The following is a 17,502-nucleotide window of genomic DNA, read 5'->3' as shown; positions in this document are numbered from 1 at the left end:
TCTGGCAGGCCAGGCTTCATCAGGGTCAGTCAGGACACTGACCACAGTAGAACTGGGAGAGCAGGAAATGGGATATTGTGGAAAAGCTCAGATATCTGCTGGTGTCAGGCAGACAAGTGTGTGAGTGGACCAGAGGCAAGTGCCTAGATGTGTGAGTACAGGCAGGGTGAATGAGGATAAGCAGGTATGTACCGGGGCGTGCGTGTGTGTCAATGCATAAATATTAAACTGGGAGGCACCTGGTTTCCAAAAGTGGATGTGGCTATTTGGCCCCAGGAAAGTTTTGACTTTTGAGTCTAATACCGCCTGATGACATTTTTTATCAAAATGAAACATACATAATTTTTTTCTATGATGGATGGATTGTTCAGTGTTAGTACAACACGGTAGAGTACTGCACAGTCGTTCAACGCATGAAGTTGCTCCTTACATTAGATTTGGGTTATGGGTCACCAGCTAAGTAGGAATGGGTACTCGGAAGGAGGGACTTAGAAAGAGAAAGGAGACGACAGTAAAGAAGGATGGGATTTTTATTTAAATCTATCCTTGATACATTGAAAGCTGAGTGCATTTATAATAAAGGACTCAAGGAAGAAGTCCCCTCTCCAGGTTCACCACTGCGGCCACCAGGCTGTCATGTCTTCTGTTGTTACAATGCAGGTGTCGTGACTGTCATGATTTATATCACACAAGAGAAATCTCGCGGCTACACATGAACAGGTGAGAACTTTACAATGAGAAGAAAATATGAGAACCCAGCACTTTCTTATTGTAAAGTTTTTATTTTATCAACATCCTGGAAATACTTTATTTCATTTACAATTTTTTAGCTACACAATGCTAAAGGGAAGTGTGTTCACCCACACATAAAGCAATACGGCTTCAGAATATAACTCTTAAACATATAGAACTTAAAATCTACATCCCAAGTGGCTGGCTGGCGATGTTGTGAAGATGATTGTGAAGGGTGACATACTTATTTCCTATGGAAAAAATAAAAAGAGTTGTTTAGAATAATTATAATAACCACATGCTGTAATTAATTTATTCAGGAAATAATTAAATGTCATTTAATAAAAAATTGTTTAGCCATCTCTTTACCAGTAAATTCCTCAACATTTTTACTTGAATTTATTTTCATTTAAGAATTCTTTAAACTATACCAAAACACTATTTATAAATAGTTATGAAAGTTAAGATTTACCAATAAATGACATTTTGATTTGATTTTTTTTTATTTGTGCCTTTACTTATGTCTTTCTTTCTTGTTTTTTTTCTTTCTCAATGCTGGAGACTCAGTCAAGGACCCTGCATATGCTTGGCAAGCCCTGTACCCACTGAGCTGCATTCTGGCACACAGCTGGGCTTTTAAACTAAATAAACAATGCCACATATAATGACATTTTATTCAAGTGCCAAACTTATAGCATCTTAATGTGGTATTAGTACGTAATGACTTAATTCTTCTCCATATTTCATTCATATTGAGGTTGCTGGTGCTTTGTTTATCACAGTCACCCAGAGAATGCTTTGTGAATGTAAAAGTGGATAGAAACGTCAAGGGAAAGTTAAATAGGATGGCACTCTTAAGTGACTTCAGTGTTCATCATATGGATTACACAAGATGCTTCTGCACGGCGGAACAACTAATGGCTGTGTAACCTACATTTATGAAAGTTTTGATACACTTCAGGATGAACTGAAAAACACTTACTTGTCAGTGATTTTGGTCTGAATCAGCCAGTTGATGAAGTCTCTAGTGGCAAGATTATCGAGAATCGTGTTCATCTCGTCAGAGAAGGAGCCGTCAGCATGTCTGCGGCCGAGTTCTTCTACAATGGTGACTTCCTCTGGGAAGCTAAGAAGAGAGGGGTTGATGTTAGTGCTAGATTATCTTAAGTAAATCCTTGTGGGTTGCTGATCTTTGGTGAAGTATGAGAGTTGTATTTGAGGGTTTTGATTAAAAACCCCTCATAGAAACCCACACAAAGCGGAGACCATTCAGAGGCAGAAGGTTTTAGACCTTGGACCGGAAAGCAAGCTTATGTAGCTTCATGCCCCTTTTCAACAATTCTAAGTAATGAAACTAAGTAGTTTCATTAGTTGGCAACACAGACGCCATTGTTTAAACTAATCATTTCTCTGATTCACCACAGATGCCTTGGGCCACGTAAAACCAGTGACTGTGAAATCAGCCTTGCAAAGTGTAAGGGATTAAAACTTCGCCTGTGGTTGTATTTGGTTTTGGTACTCATTTGCCACAGTGGAATTTTGGGTATCTGTTACAGATTGATGGATATCCATCAAGATGCACCCAGAGATATGGTCTGTGCTTACACATCAGCCTCCTTCCCATTTTAATCTTTCTAAGCAAGCATGTTTTAATTCTGCTGAAAAATTAGAGTTGAACATAAACTTTCTCCTGCTTCCATTTCAAATGCAAATCAAAATGGTCACAGGAAAATGAGATGCTTCAGTATCTATGTATGCTTAAGGTCTAAGCATGTAGCTAAAGAACTTGCTCTTATTTTTCACCTTGAACATTGCATGGCTATTTATATGATGGCCCTATAAAAGCTAAATACATGGTTAGATGTGATCGATGTCTCTACACGTTTTAGTATCTACTAACACATGAATATTAGTTGAACAAATATGGAACTCCAGGTCAGACTATGACCATTTATTAAATATTGAAATGCTCTTATGTTTTCAGTACAATTTTTTTAAAAATTTTCATAGAATAATTTGTTCCCCCCAGATTTCTACATTAAGGAAAAGCATCAGGAAAGAAACCCAAAACTTACTCTCGCCGTCCTCTGCCTTTCACCAGCCAAGCAATGAATTCCTTTGCTGCCTGGCCTTCCAAGTAAGAGCTCACATCGCTGGTAAAGGTCCCTTCAGCATGCCTCTCAAACTCATCATGACGTTTTGCAATGTTGTTCCTGAAAGAAATGTGGAGGTTAAATTGAAGCTCTGTCTCCTCGGCAGTGTGGTTCTCCCTGAGAAGCGGTGGGAACTTCAGGCTCATGTCAAGATGGCTGAGGAGTTTGGGAGGTGAGGGTGGCTAGATGATTATTCTGAAGTTACATCAGTGATCTGGACAGAAAATTAGTGGGAAAAGTCTAATGAGGGACTAAAAAGTCCTTCCCTTTTCCAGGGTGTCATCTCTACCCTCTCTGCTTCCTCACGCCATTGGTTGTTAAAGCTTCGTTTAGGTTTTGCTTTATCTTCAGAGCAGCTAGGCTGTCCATTAGGCAATGCAACTTAAAAACCAGATTTGGAACTTGTTAGTAATGAACATCCAGTCAGAGTTAGCTAACGGATTTAAGGGAAAACAAGGGATGGTTTTGAATCATTATGATAAGAACTATTTGATAACGAATTAAAGAAAATACATGAACCAGCAGGAAAGGAGTGGAGGTGTGCTTTTATCCCCTGTCAGTGTGTGCAGGGACCTGGGGGAGCCAGAAGGAACTGCTTGCTGGCTGTGCATTGCCCTTGGAAAGGTCATCATAGATGAACAGACAGCCAAGGTTATAGGTGGCCTTGTGTTATTTTTGCATGTTGCATCATTCCCATTATGAGGTTCAGGTCCCCACTATGAGAATGAGAACAATTGTTTTGAACTCTATAAATTTGTGTTTTCTCATAGTTCAGACACCTTACCTATAATCATTGGCAGGGAACTCAGTAGCTCCCCAAGCATGCTCTGACCACTATGGCCATCTTCATGGCTGCTGGACTCTCTGCTTTAAGGTTATCTATGCACTATCACCTCTTCTCATTCCCTCTTCCTCCCCTTTCATCCCACCCAGACACATCCATGTCCTTTTCCTGGTTTTTAGATTTCTTCAGCTACTTGGTATGCATAACTCCCTTTCCCAAGTGGGCCATCCTCCAAAGAAATTGTGAAATTCCACCATCTCTGTGAAACTCTTGTGGATAATTTTCTCCAGTAGCCTAGGAGTAGCAAAGCCCCCAACACTCCTCAAACAAAATCCAACATTAAAATGTATGCCTATGATGGGTTTGTGTTCCTGTTTGCTGCCTTCTCTCTTTATGCTCTGCGACTAGCTAGGCTGTAATTTTAAATGCATGTCTTGGATTTTATTTTACAAGAGAAAGAATGCATCTATTTTCATACTTTACCGATGATCAACTCAGCTATGGGATAATCTTAATGTGATTATAGTCATTGGCTTGAACCCCACAAAGGCACATTGAATTTGCTCTAACTTTAAGTAAGAATTAACTTTCCAACCTAGCAGGTCCCCAAAAGTTAGTTTCCAATTTGAAGGTAAAATAGATGAGAAGAAATATTGCTAAGACTAGTGTTTGTTTGTGATAATAAAATATCTATGTTATATTGGTGTGTAGATAAGGAAATTGAAGAAGCGAATCATGAGAGTTGTAATACAGGGTAGCCTCAAAATCATCCAAATTGAATAAGTCTATTTAATGAGCATGATAACCTCAGAGTTAGGAGAACTTCTTGATATGCATTTATCTACAATATGGGGAACAGGTTTAGACTCCTACCTGTTCCTCTTGGTGTTCATCAGCCACTGCACAAAATCTTGGGCACGGCGGGAGTCCAGGTATTTGCTGTAGTCACTGGTGAATGTGCCCTGTGAATGACGCTTGTCTTCATTTATCTGGTCAGGGTCCTGCAGCGGCTCTGTCTGCGAAGCTGGGAATGATCTGCAAGCAGCCATGATTAAGCAGCATAAAAAATAGTCCAGGAGCAAGGACCCTAAGGGTAAATACTCCCTGAGTATATACTCTATACGCAGGCTTATTGAGAGGATCCCTCACTGCCAACTAGAAGGCCCCTTGCAGTAGTGAGGTTGATGCTTCTGCAGACACCTTAATTTCTAAGGGACCTGAGAGGGTTCCTAGAGGGACCTCAGCTGCTTATGAGGACAGCTTCATTGTATTGGAAGATACTTGTTTTGAATTCTAGCAACAGGTTTCTCAAACAGGATGAAACAAATCTTTTCAACTAATTAATCTACTCATGATTATGCTAATATGACAGAGGAGAGCAGTGACTTGAATATTTTAAAAGTTTAAGACTCTGAAATCATTTGTTTGGGCAGCAGATCTATGCCCCCAATTTTGTCTTGCACATACTAATGTTAAAAAAAAATAGCTCAATTACTTAGTTATACGGTAGCTAAAGATTGGAGAAAGGGACAAAAAAACACCATCTGCTAGTTTGAAAATTCCTGGTGGATATTCCTATGTAACTGGTTGGCATGGTAAATATACAGGAATATCAGTGTAATAACCACAAATGATATACTATTTTTACTCGTTGAATTAAAATTACTAAATATTAGAGAGGATAAAATATTCCTCTACTGGTTATGGGAAGTGGCATGAACTTCCAGAACACTTCTGGAAGATAAATCAGTAAGATCGTTGTATAACTCTGGTTTAAAGTCACCCAAACCCTTTGACACAATAATCCCATTGCCAGAGATATATTGTTATCACCCCAGAAAGTATTAAGAAATGTGGGGCAAAGTGCATGTGGAAACTCCTGACTTGTAATTTCCTTTATGGAAAAAATTTAAAACTTCTTAAATGACCAATAGAAGATGAACAGCTAGATAAATATCATATATTTATGAAGTGAAAAGTATTCAGCTCTTATATATAATATATGTAAAGAATATTGTAATAAAAGAGAAAGTTAACAGTATAATTCCAAGAGGAAACCATGACTTATGGCCATATAAACTGAGGGATATTTGTATAGTTTGTAACAGGTAGAGGGGAGGGGCTTGGGGAAAGGTTGAGGAGAAACTGATATAATGCTATTTTAATTAAAGACTTATTTTAAAAGTTTTTAGAATCCAGGAAAGCAACACAATATATTTTTATATATTCTGAATTGTTGTGGTTTTTTTTGGATAGTAGAAATTTGAATACTTAAAAATTTTGCATAATTTTAACATTTTGCATTTTAGACATGTATGCTTTTTACAATTAGCAAAGACTGATATTAGTTTCAAGGACATAAAAGAGGTGCTTGAGCTGAAATATTTAAAACAATGTAGTTTGTCGTGTGTGAGTAATGAGTGTTTGCAAAACCTCCTGAAGACTCCAAAGGACTATCGATTCCCATTTTCATGATGAATATACACTCTCCTCTGTATTCTAGAAATTCGCCTTTTCTTATCACTGTGCCTTCCGTATTTCAAAACTGTGCAGGGAGGCCATACCTCTGAACCACTGAGACCCTCCTCACCAACCTCAGTTCTCCAAACTTTGTTCTAACCATATTGACAGGCTAGGTCGAGTCTACAGGTGAGTACCTGGGTTTCTCCTCCGTGTCCTGAAGGGAATGCTGCCAGCTGCCTTGCACCAGCATTATAAAAAATCCAGCCACAATGTAAATGTTCTTCATTTTTTTTCCTGCCTGTTGGAGCACAGGGTAGGGGTAGGAGAATGACAGGGGAGCAGGCAGTTCAGATGAGTTCACTTTTGACTAAGTAAAGATTATCCACAGAAAAAGGTTATCCTGCCAATTTCATTCTGCCTATAGTTTCAATTCCACCTTAACTTCAAGTAGAATATATCTCTCCATGAATTTTGATAAGCAAAAAAAAAATCACACAAAGGATATGTTCTACTATTAGGCCTTTTCATTAATGTAGGACAGTTCTGTTAATGTTTAGAAGGCTGGCTTCCAGACTTGAAATAAAAAAGTGTCCACAATAAACATTTAAAATACCCTCTGAGGATGATACGCTGCATATGGTTAGCCTGAGTGGCACCTTATCTGTAACACCACCCCCTTCGCTATCAGTCTGGCTTTCAATTAATCGTCCTTCACTTCCAAGCATTTACATTATACTGCATTTCAACCATCTTAAAGCTGCCTCGGGCTACAACTTGGCATACCAGCTGTCGGTTCAGATGTATTATTCATTTATATTTTAAATAGTGTAACTTGGTCTAGACTTTGTAATTATAAAGCGGCCAACAGATTTGAGGTATTTTAGGGTGCTTTGACCTGTTCTAAATTAAAGGAAAAAAAAATCATTTTAAAGACAAGCAATTTGCAGTAAGAACTAATGCTCCTGGCAACTTGAACAATCACAACTAAGAAATTAAAGATTTGTATCCTGGGGAAAATTAATGCTTGCTTTTGATGTCCCAGAAGTCCCTGGGTTATCTGGTAATGAGGCTCAGTCTGGGAAATGACATTTCCCACTAATGACACTATAGGTCTCTCTGTAGCATACACCTGGTTTCTTGTCTGTTTGTCAAAAACAGATACCCAATGAAGCCAAAAGATACCAAGTGTGTGATGATGAGGATGGAGACACACATGAATGTGGACCAGGGATGCCTCTATGGAGTAAGCTCTTGTGTTTTCTGAATTGAAACCTTGAGTCCACTATGTGTCAAGGCTGCTCTCTGCCACTTTCGAACTCCAGCGTTTTGTTTTTGAGAAGTGGGAATTTCAGCCCAAGTTTCATTATACTTCTCCATAAATAAATCAAATGAGTATTTTTAGCAAATGACATTTGGTTAGGAATACGGATTTTTACAAATATTATCATTTTAGAACATCAATCTTTTCTTTAGCATCTTAGCCATATTTACTATCTGTCTTTGGCAGTAAAACAGAGAATGTCATACCTGCCGTGGTAATGTTCTGAAATAAATAAAAAAAAAAAACCCTCATAGATGAGCTGGCCAATCAGACAAAGCAACGTAACAGAAACTAGGCATTCATGCTTCTTGATCGTCAACATCAGATGACGTTGGCACATTTCATTGCTTTAGCTTAACCAGTTGGCAATTTTTTAGAAGCCTGTTCTATTTTCAGGTAATGTTTTTGATAATGCCTCTCACTGGTCACATCTTTTTATAATACTGAAGAGTTAAAGCAAGTACTCCCCTTTAGGGTTATAACAGTATTGGGAAGCCTCTTGTAAAGACTGAACAATGCCAACTGAGTCCTAGAGAATTCCTTCAGCCCAAAGTCCCTGAGGGTTTTCCGATACCCCTGGTCATGTTTATCAGGGGCACACTTAGAGCAGGTAACACTGTGAGAACGTATGTCTTCTGATGCAACCCAAAGGATTCTCTTGGTATAGCTCACTTTTTGAAAGTCAACAAAATTGTGAGGAGACATAATACGATTAATTAGTCAGTTTAATACTATTGTTGAGGGTTAAGCATATTATTTTAACATCAAAATTTTATTCAGTAAGGAATCTGCATTTACCTCCCTCCTGTTTTTGCTAGTGTAAATAGAGAATGTGATATTTTTGAAAAAAAACAACAACAAAGAAAACTACCACAATTTTCCAGTAAGAATCGAAGGGAAACTGTAGCCACAGTACTACCCCCTATAAAAAGTCTTAGAAAATAATAATCTATTTGTAGGAGAGAAAAGATCATATTACTTTCCTAGAATATAATGGTGTTGTAGGATACATAAATATTTTCTCCTTCCTTGTCCCCTTTCATAAGGAGTCCCTAGAGTGTGTTCAAACACCCTCTGCTTGATGGTTGATTGTTGCTGGCATTTGTGAACTGGAGCTTTTTGTATATGAAGTCAAATAGGGACTTCAGAATATCTGATTTGTTTTCCTAAAGAGAGGTACAGGATTCCATTCCAGATGTAGCTACTTTGGATTTTATTTACAATCATAGGTCCTCAGAATGTTGTAAATAGCTGCTAGTTTATAACCTACAAAGAAATGCCATCATCGAAGATGCTTGTTCTCTGCACCAAGGATACCAGCATTTATTTGCAAGGGTTGACGCATAGACCTTGATGGTTTGAAATGATTATTAGAAATTTGGATATTTGAAAGATGATATCGAATATCTTCTTTTGGAAAACAAGAGCTTTTAATTGATAAAAAAATTGCTGTTTTGGTCTCATAATACATACTTTCCTTGTGAAATTAAAAATCCCCTTCTGTTCAAAGTAGTGTGTACATCTATCAAATCCAAGGGAAAAAATATTTATTTTTCACAGTGTTTACTTATTTGAATATGCTGTTCTCATTGTAACAAGTGCATCGGTCTGAATCTTTGTTTTTTTCTTTCTATTTTATGCCTACATTATTTCTCTAAGTAATTTGCGCATTCATTATGTCAAAGTAGGTATAAGTCTAGTCAATAACATTTTTATCTAAATCATGTCCGTCATATTTCTATCAATAAGGTAAAAGATGAAAAATCAATGTTTTCATTCATAATACTTAAAAATACTTAGCTGCCCAACTTCCTCCAAATAGGCTTCACTTCACAGCCGCGCAGTTCGCCTCTTACCTTGTGTGACTGAGCCGAGAGCAGGTGCCGATGAAGGGAACCCACTTGGGAACTTCGGAGGTGTTCTCTTCCCAAGCTCTGCACTTCTGCACCAGGCTGCCGTGCTTTTATATATTCTCCGGGCTGTTTAGCCTCGCAGATATTGTGCTGACAATATAAATTTCTCATCTGTAAGTAATGGGGTTTTGTTCAAATGATTTCACTCGCCCACTCGCTTTGCTCATCTGCCTTCCCCGGCTGATACTGGGTTGAGACCTCAGAGACCCGGAAACTTTTTATTTACTCTTGTGCCCTTCTGTTTGGGAATGGAAAGGGCAGTTTGGAAATCCACCGTCCGACATGAAAAACCACTTACGCTCTCTGAAGGGAATTTTGACGTCAAATAAGCCGAGTCTCGTTTGAGGGTCTTGTAGTCCTTTGGCTTGCTATTTGGCCATCACGAGTTCCTGAATAATGGATTTATCATTCATCTAGGCAAACAAATAACTCACTAGCCCACATGTATCAATAAACCTCTCGTCCACATTATACGGAATAAATTTGTGTTCTTTTTGTGGGGACTTTTTAAATGTCAGTTAAAATGTAATGAGCACCATATTAATGAGACACAGGAGAATGCAAAAATGAGAATATCCAAGGTGCATGAGGCTAAAGGTTTTAAATCTAGTTTTATTGAGAAAGGGTGGGGGCAATAGAATACAAAAGAAAGCTATGTGAGGGAAACTTTTGAGATGGGTTGCAGGCTGTTACAGTTTCCAACTTCCGATATGTATATAGGGCCTTACTAATTATAGTATACAGCAGATACAATTCTGGTCATTTCAACAGAAGGAAACAGAACATGGAAAATAACCAGGATGTACTAACAGACAGCACGAAACTCCTGCAATTATAAAAAGATTTTTCCTTCCGCTGTCATCAATAAGCTGTGTGACCTTGGTCAAGCCACACATTCTCTTTGTGACTCTATTGCATACTTGGAAGAAGAGAACAGTGGTTAAGCATTTCTCTAAAGTGAAACTCATATTCTACATGACAATATCACCATAGCATTTGCCAGCTAAATCTCAGTATCCCAATGTGTCAGCTCCATGCTTTATGACTTACATGGAAACAGACCATGGATGCAACTGGAGAAGTACTCTGAATGAACTTAATTCTTCAGTAAGTACATTAAACTAACTGGAGGATGTCGGTATACATTCAGAAACAGGTATAAGGCTCCATGTCAGTTGGGAGACCTTACTGAGGGGTTTTGTGCTAGTCTCTATTGATGATGCAGAGCCCTGGAACCTAGAGGGAGGTCCAAATATCAACATATATGAGACCCTATTAAAAATGGAAAAGGCTCATGGCCCAGATCTGATTTGCAGAATCAGAATCTGCATTTTATCAAGGTCCCTAAGGAAACCTACAGGCAGGTGAAGCTGCAAAGCACAGCTGAATAAATGGTCCATCTCACTCTCTCATTGGTGCTGCTGGCTGATCCCAGGACAGCTCTTGGCAGAACCAGCAGAGGGGGTGAAAGAGCAGAGAATGACGTCCAGCTCAGGGTCCAGCAGAAGTAACCCAAACGTAATGATGAGCTTGACCATGTGGGACGGTTTAGCACAGATGAAATTGCTCTTTATGGCTATGACCTTCAGGTGCACGACAGCCGCACCTTTATTAAATGTGGGTCACTCCTTTTATTCTGTCCGTTTCCCTCCCCATTTCCTCTTCTCCTCGTTTCTCTCTCTCTTCTCCCTTTGCAGATAGTATCAGTTTGTGAAGAACTCATAGCAGGGAGTTCTGCAGAGGATGTCTAAGATGTCTAAAAGCCATAATTATAGCACCAGAATCTTGCGATAGCTTACCACATAGTGCTTCTCTTCTTTGGCCCTTATTTGCCTTCTGTTATGTTAGAAGTAATCATCCCAGTTTTTTTTTTTCCCAAGGAAAATTTCTCTAACTCTACCTCCAACCTACTAATTCTGGCTCATGGAGGTAAGGACACTATGGACACCATGAAGATAAGTCTTATGATAAGCCAGGGGCATTCTGTATAGTACACTTCTCTTTCTCGATGTGCTAGGAGAATCAAATCAGCTTCTTAAAAGGCATTTTTGTTATGAGAAAATGTAGGTGCTAAGACAATTATTAAACTCAATTTAGTGTGCAGCAGATCCAATGATAGCTTTAACATCCATCTCTACTTTGCCTTCAATTCCCATCATTGCAATTGTTGAAACATTTAGATGTTGGGGAAGAAAAGAAGTAGATATGTATGCCTAAGATTAATATTAAAAAGTTTGCCTTGAAACAGAGCAGCTCTGTGTTTGGGAGGGTGTCGCCTAGAATTGTTCTATTGGTGGTAACATGGAGACCTTTGGTTGCCTGTAGCATTCTGTATTGATAGATATGATTTGCCTTCCTGGAAGGTTGGTTTTAGTTATCTGTAATAAATGGTTATCTTATGAAATGTAAAGAAAGATTTTTACATCAGTGTTTAAGGTAAAACAAGGTACATAATTAGTGAAATTTTAGTGTTATTTTTCTGAGGCTTAGGATAAAGGACAACTTCCACGTGTTTTCAATCTATGCGGGACACATACCTACATGTTTAGAAGGCCCAATGCTTGTCTTAATTCCTCTGTTTTACTGTCTTGAGAGTCTTATTAACAAGGCTCCACACTTTGTACAAATTATATAGCTCGTCTTGCTAAGGACTTCACCAGAAGTCATGTGGGTGTGAGGTTGCTGTGCACTGATTTTTGACAGCTCCTGAGGTTATTGAGATTTAAATATTTGGGAATGGTTCATAGTGCATTCTGGCAGCAAGTTTACAGGAGGGAGGGATATATTGTATTGTTTGCAGAATACAATGTGTTATGTCCTCTTTGGGGGATGAGTTTTAATGTTTAAAAAGTTATCAATACCTAGGAACCCTGACCCAGCAAGATTAAAGCACCATTTTGAAATTTAATTGCACAACTGATGCCGCATATACTTGTAATGATGTGTGGAAGGCTCTACTGTTGCATTTTGCATAAGCACAACATGTTAGCAATTATCTGAGGAACCATCCATATAGCATCGTCTGCAAACAGTGCAGGTGGTCTCTATTTATCAATGCAAAAGATTCCAAGAGAGATTGTTAATTGAAACAGACAGAAGCATTGAATAACTACATATCAGACTACTTTTTTATGTTACAAGGAGAAAAAAATACAAGTTTATTTACTCATAATTGCATTAAAGCTGGAGGAACCCATGAGCTATTGATGAAAGTTTACCTGTCTGTAGGATACAGTGTGGGGCTGTACAGTGGTCAGAGGTAGGGCATGAGGAAATCATCTCATTACACGACAGTTATTATTCTTTGACTATTTGGTTCAAACTGTTACACAAAACAACAATAAAATTCAGCCTACAAGGAGTAATAGTACAACCACATTAGGAAGAGGAAGGCTTGTAGTAAATGTTGAAAGAAGTTTTATTTATCTTAGTTATTAATTAAAATAATTGAAAGATCCATTAGCAAGAGAAATAATTGATAAATTGTGACATAAATTCATACAGTTGAATACTACTCAAAAACAAGGCACCAACAATGTTTACACATAACAATGTAGATCAATTACATATTCGATGTGCACAGGAAAAGAGGCTGGGCACACAAACGTCAGTGTGGATCTGTGTGGATCCAGATGTGCAAGTTCAAACACAGGCAGAAGATACTTTTTGCTTTATTTATTTATTTTGGTTTTTCGAGACAGGGTTTCTCTGTAGCTTTGGAGCCTATCCTGGAACTCGCTCTGTAGACCAGGCTGACCTTGAACTCACTGAGATCTGCCTGCCTCTGCCTCCCGAGTCCTGGGATTAGAGGTGTGTGCCACAACCACCTGGTTCAAAACTGAAGTTTTATTAAGGGCCCGAACTGTGGCTATTTTTTTGGAAGAGATCAAGAGAAGTTATCTTGAATAGAACTTTCTGATAAGAAGAAAAATTCTTTATTGCAATAAATGTGAAAAGATCCAAGCCAAAGTTAGTGATTTCAAGTTTTGTAAATTTTACACACACACACACACACACACGTGTGTAAGGGTTAGGTGGAGGCATAGATAACATCTCAGGCAACACTGGTAACGTTCAGATGAGTGATGAACATATGGAATGTATTATGTGGATGGATCTACTTACATAGCATATGCATGACATTTTCCATACCAAGCAGTTAAAATAAAACTATGATAGCTGCTTGTTAGGAGTGAGACATAAGCATCAATACACCAATTGTTTGGGGGAATCGAGAGCTTGCCCTCTCAGGCACTGAGCAGAAATGACGTAAAATGCATGGCGTTCTGGGGCACCTGGTGGCAAAGAACCATACATATATGGGTAAGAATTCTCTTTTCTGTAGGAAGGGATTTGTCAAAATAAGATTCAATGATTAAAAAAGTATGTGTGATATTTGAGAGAAATATTTATGTCAATTGACTTTCTTTTAGACGTGAAGATTAAAGAAAAGGTTATATAAAAACAATGAAAAAATTTTAAAATCAGCTTGTAGAATATCATGGTCAGATGCCCTTCCTATCTTCATGAGTGGCCTAGTGGTCTAAGGGATGAAGAAACAGCAAGAAAAGAGTTTCCAGGGGGTTCTAAGTGATGTGAGAGGATGTGAGAATACCCTTCCTGAGAGATATTTAGGAATCAGTTCATGATCGTCCATCTGGAAAGATTTGGAGGATGCCTGTGGAGGATGGGAGGCTCCCTAATAAGATGGATGGACAGTTTCTTGCCCCGAGGCTCTGAGACCCTGTAGACAGCTTACCATCCGTGCAGGGGACCGTGTGGCATCATGGCTTAGCAGTCGTTGATTTTTATCTTTTGTAAGATACCCTGTATAATGAGATGTTTAAAATTGTTCTAAGTTTCAGTTGTTATTTTTATTCCTAAAGGGAACAAGAAAGAAAAAGAAAACAAAAAAATCACATTTGTACAAAAGAACCTTATTTCATAATGTATAAGCAGAATATATGTTTATGTGTATAAATACATATATCTCATTGAATACATGTGCTATGCTGCTACTATTTTTTGCATATTGTAGCTATAAAAAAACAAACCATATGTCATTACATTTATCCAACCTCTTGCTCATCTGGAAAGAATTTTTTTTCTCTTCAAGCTTCTCAGAGTTTCTAATGTGAACCAATTAAAACATTGTCATTTTCAAAGTCTTCTCGGAAAGGAAGTAACTTCAGCCATTAGAAAATGTAACATTTGAGATCTGAATACTAAAAGCATGCATGCGAACATGTAAAATGAAGTCATCAACACTGTTGTCTATTCATTGCGCTTTGTAATCAGCTTTGCCCCCGCCTGGGACTTGCTCAGCGTCGCCAAGTCACATGTAATCAGATGGATTGTGAAGATGGGCCCAGCTTTTTGGTGCCGCGAAGCCTTAAAGTGATGGAGGACGTTGTATAAAGCCATAGCCCCTTGCCCGAATTTAGATAGAGCTTTGTTTATTTGAGTTCAGTTTATCATTTAGTTGTTTTATTTTTTTCAAACCTGGAAAGTGATTTTGTATGTTTTCATTTTATAAAGAGCTACTGAAGTCATTTGTTCTGTGGTCAACGTCACATCTAGGACTGAAGTCCTAACCATCGTTGGCTGACGGGTCCCTTGGAAGGACCCTTCTTTGCTACTCTGTTGCTGGAAACATAGAGGCTGATCTCTCACTTCTATCTCAATAAGAATCCCTTTCCATTTTAGTCAAAATCCTTTTGATAGACCACAATGGGATATGAACTGTTGGCTCTTTCTATAGTTGAGGAGAAACTCTTCTGCTTTCTCTTCTGTCTGCTCTGTGCTCATCAGCATCCTTTCCCATAAGCCCAGCCAACATGAAACCAACAACTACGACTCCTACATGTCTTTCTGGACCCCTTTGTCATAGCTTCAAGATACTGCACTGAGTATCTGCATTTATGGTTTTACTTAAAAATCTGATCTAACATTTTATTGTCCTCAATAACTGTATCATATAGAACAGTTGTCATTGATTAAAACATTAAATTAAAAATGATAAATTTTAAAGCACGTTTGAATGAACATTTTGTTGCAAAATGTACTGTTCATTCTAGTGGCCAGCACACAACACCAAGACATCATGTTTGCTGAATTTATTTTTGTTTTTCACCTGAATTAAAATAGACACTCAGACGTACGCCAGGTCTTTTAAATGGTAATAATTTGAGTGGAATGTGAAATGTTCCCAATGACGTAGGGCAGGCTCTTTCTTTCGGTTGATGAACGAGAAGCAAATCCCTAGGAATAGAAATAGCGCCATTTATTCTGTGTAGCCATTTGGCTGCTTACGATCTAGGTCTAAATCCACTCACAGATGTCAGAAAGCCAAGTGCAAGATCTTTAAGTGTTACGCAGTGGCTACAGGGAAGTGCCATTTGGACACTCAGGGAATTGTCTGGCCATTCTGCCCTGGGAACATGGTTAACATTCAATGAAGCAGGCCCGTGTTCTTCGGCATCTGCTTTCTTGTCCTCTCTCGGGGCCTTTGACTATTGCCAGACTATATTGTCTTTCGTCTTTCTCTCTCTCCCTCTTTTTTTTGTTTATTTTATTTTTTTTAGTTGTTGCCATTTTCCTCCCCCTCCTCTCACACATCGCCCCTCCCCCCACTTCCCTCCTCCTCTCCCCCCCCCCACTCCATTCCCCCTCCCTCTCGAGAATGAAGAGCAGTCCAGATTCCCTGCCCTGCGGGAAATCCAAGGTCCTCCCACTTCTATCCAGGACCAGGAAGGTGAGCATCCAAACAGGCTAGGTTCCCACAAAGCCAGTTCATGTATTAGGATCGAAACCTAGTGCCATTGTCCTTGGCTTCTCATCAGCCTTCATTGTCCGCCATATTCAGAAAGTCCAGTTTCATCCCATGCTTATTCAGTCCCAGTCCCGCTGGCCTTGGTGAGCTCCCAATAGATTAGTTCCACTGTCACAGTAGGTGGGTGCACCCCTCGTGGTCCTGACTTCCTTGCTCCTGTTCTCCTTCCAGCTCCTCATCTGGATCTTAAGAGATCAGTCCGGTGCTCCAATTTGGGTCTCTGTCTCTATCTCGATCCATCGCCAGATGAAGGTTCTAAGGTGATATGCAATATATTCATCGGTATGGCTATAGGATAGGGTCATTTCAGGTTCCCTCTCCTCAGTTGCTCAAGGTACTAGCTGGGGACATCTCCCTGGACACCTGCGAGCCCCTCTAGAGTCAAGTCTCTTGCCAACCCTAAGATGGCTCCCTTAATTAGGATATATATTTCTCTGCTCCCGTGTCCACCCTTCCTTTATCCCAACCATCCCATTCCCCCAAGATTCCCCCATTCTCCCCTTCTCACGTTTCTCACCCCATTTCCCCTTAGCCCCATGCCACCTCATCCCCAAGTTCCCAGGTTTTGCCCTGCAATCTTGTCTACTTCCCATATCCAGGTGGATGACTATATGTTTTTCTTTGGGTTCACCTTATTTAGCTTTTCTAGGATCACAACTTATATGCTCAATGTCCTTTATTTATGGCTAGAAACCAATTATGAGTGAGTACATCCCATGTTCATCTTTTTGGGACTGGGATACCTCACTCAGGATAATGTTTTCTATTTCCATCCATTCTCCTCACATTCCACACTACTAGAACTGATCTCAAGTATCTGATAACGTCTGACATCTTTTGCCTTAAGGTTCATCCATATTGTAGCAGGAGCCAGCAATTCATTTTTTTTATGGCTGAATAATAGACCAGTGTATGCACAATATGGTGTTTCATGTCCTCATTTCTTGTTTGATGGGCATTTGGTTTGCTTCTACTTTTTAACTATTATGAATTAAGCCATTTTGAACATTTGTGGACAAGATCTGGTATGGATATATCTTTAATTATTTTGTGAAAATAACTAGGGGCAGAAGTTTTAGGTTATGAGTTTCCTCAATGTTCACCTTTCTGAGAAAATTCCAAACCCTCTCCCAAGCAACAGAGGAGGTTTTGTTTTTAGTTACCTGAATCACAATATTTGGTAGACAATGTTTGATTGGTTTTTCTGTCTTCAATAGCTGAAGATTTCAAGGAGGGCATTAGAAGCACTTAGGATTGAAGTTCCGGTTTCTATGGTCTAGACTGAAGGCAGCGGCAGTTAGGGG

The 17,502-nt window shown here is 39.0% G+C and overlaps 1 protein-coding gene across 2 annotated transcripts; it reads right to left on the bottom strand.

The window, feature by feature from the left end:
- Positions 1-574: 574 nt before the first annotated feature.
- Gcg (glucagon) lies at positions 575-9,383 on the bottom strand. Of its 2 annotated transcripts, XM_075984407.1 has the most exons (6): positions 9,310-9,383; positions 6,327-6,430; positions 4,543-4,704; positions 2,808-2,945; positions 1,715-1,858; positions 575-983 (listed from the first exon to the last, which is right to left on the bottom strand). In XM_075984407.1, the coding sequence occupies exons 2-6, from the start codon at positions 6,416-6,418 to the stop codon at positions 977-979; spliced, it is 543 nt and encodes a 180-aa protein (XP_075840522.1). In that variant the 5' UTR covers positions 6,419-6,430; positions 9,310-9,383; the 3' UTR covers positions 575-976. The 2 variants fall into 2 exon arrangements, with proteins under 2 accessions (XP_075840522.1, XP_075840523.1); XM_075984408.1 differs by lacking the exon at positions 575-983 and having other exon boundaries at positions 1,711-1,858.
- Positions 9,384-17,502: the final 8,119 nt, after the last annotated feature.

This window comes from Microtus pennsylvanicus, chromosome 9, assembly GCF_037038515.1.
Source record: "Microtus pennsylvanicus isolate mMicPen1 chromosome 9, mMicPen1.hap1, whole genome shotgun sequence".
Classification (NCBI taxonomy): Eukaryota; Metazoa; Chordata; class Mammalia; order Rodentia; family Cricetidae; genus Microtus; species Microtus pennsylvanicus.
Note: the sequence above shows the minus strand (reverse complement) of the source record. Positions and strands in the feature narration are given on the sequence as shown.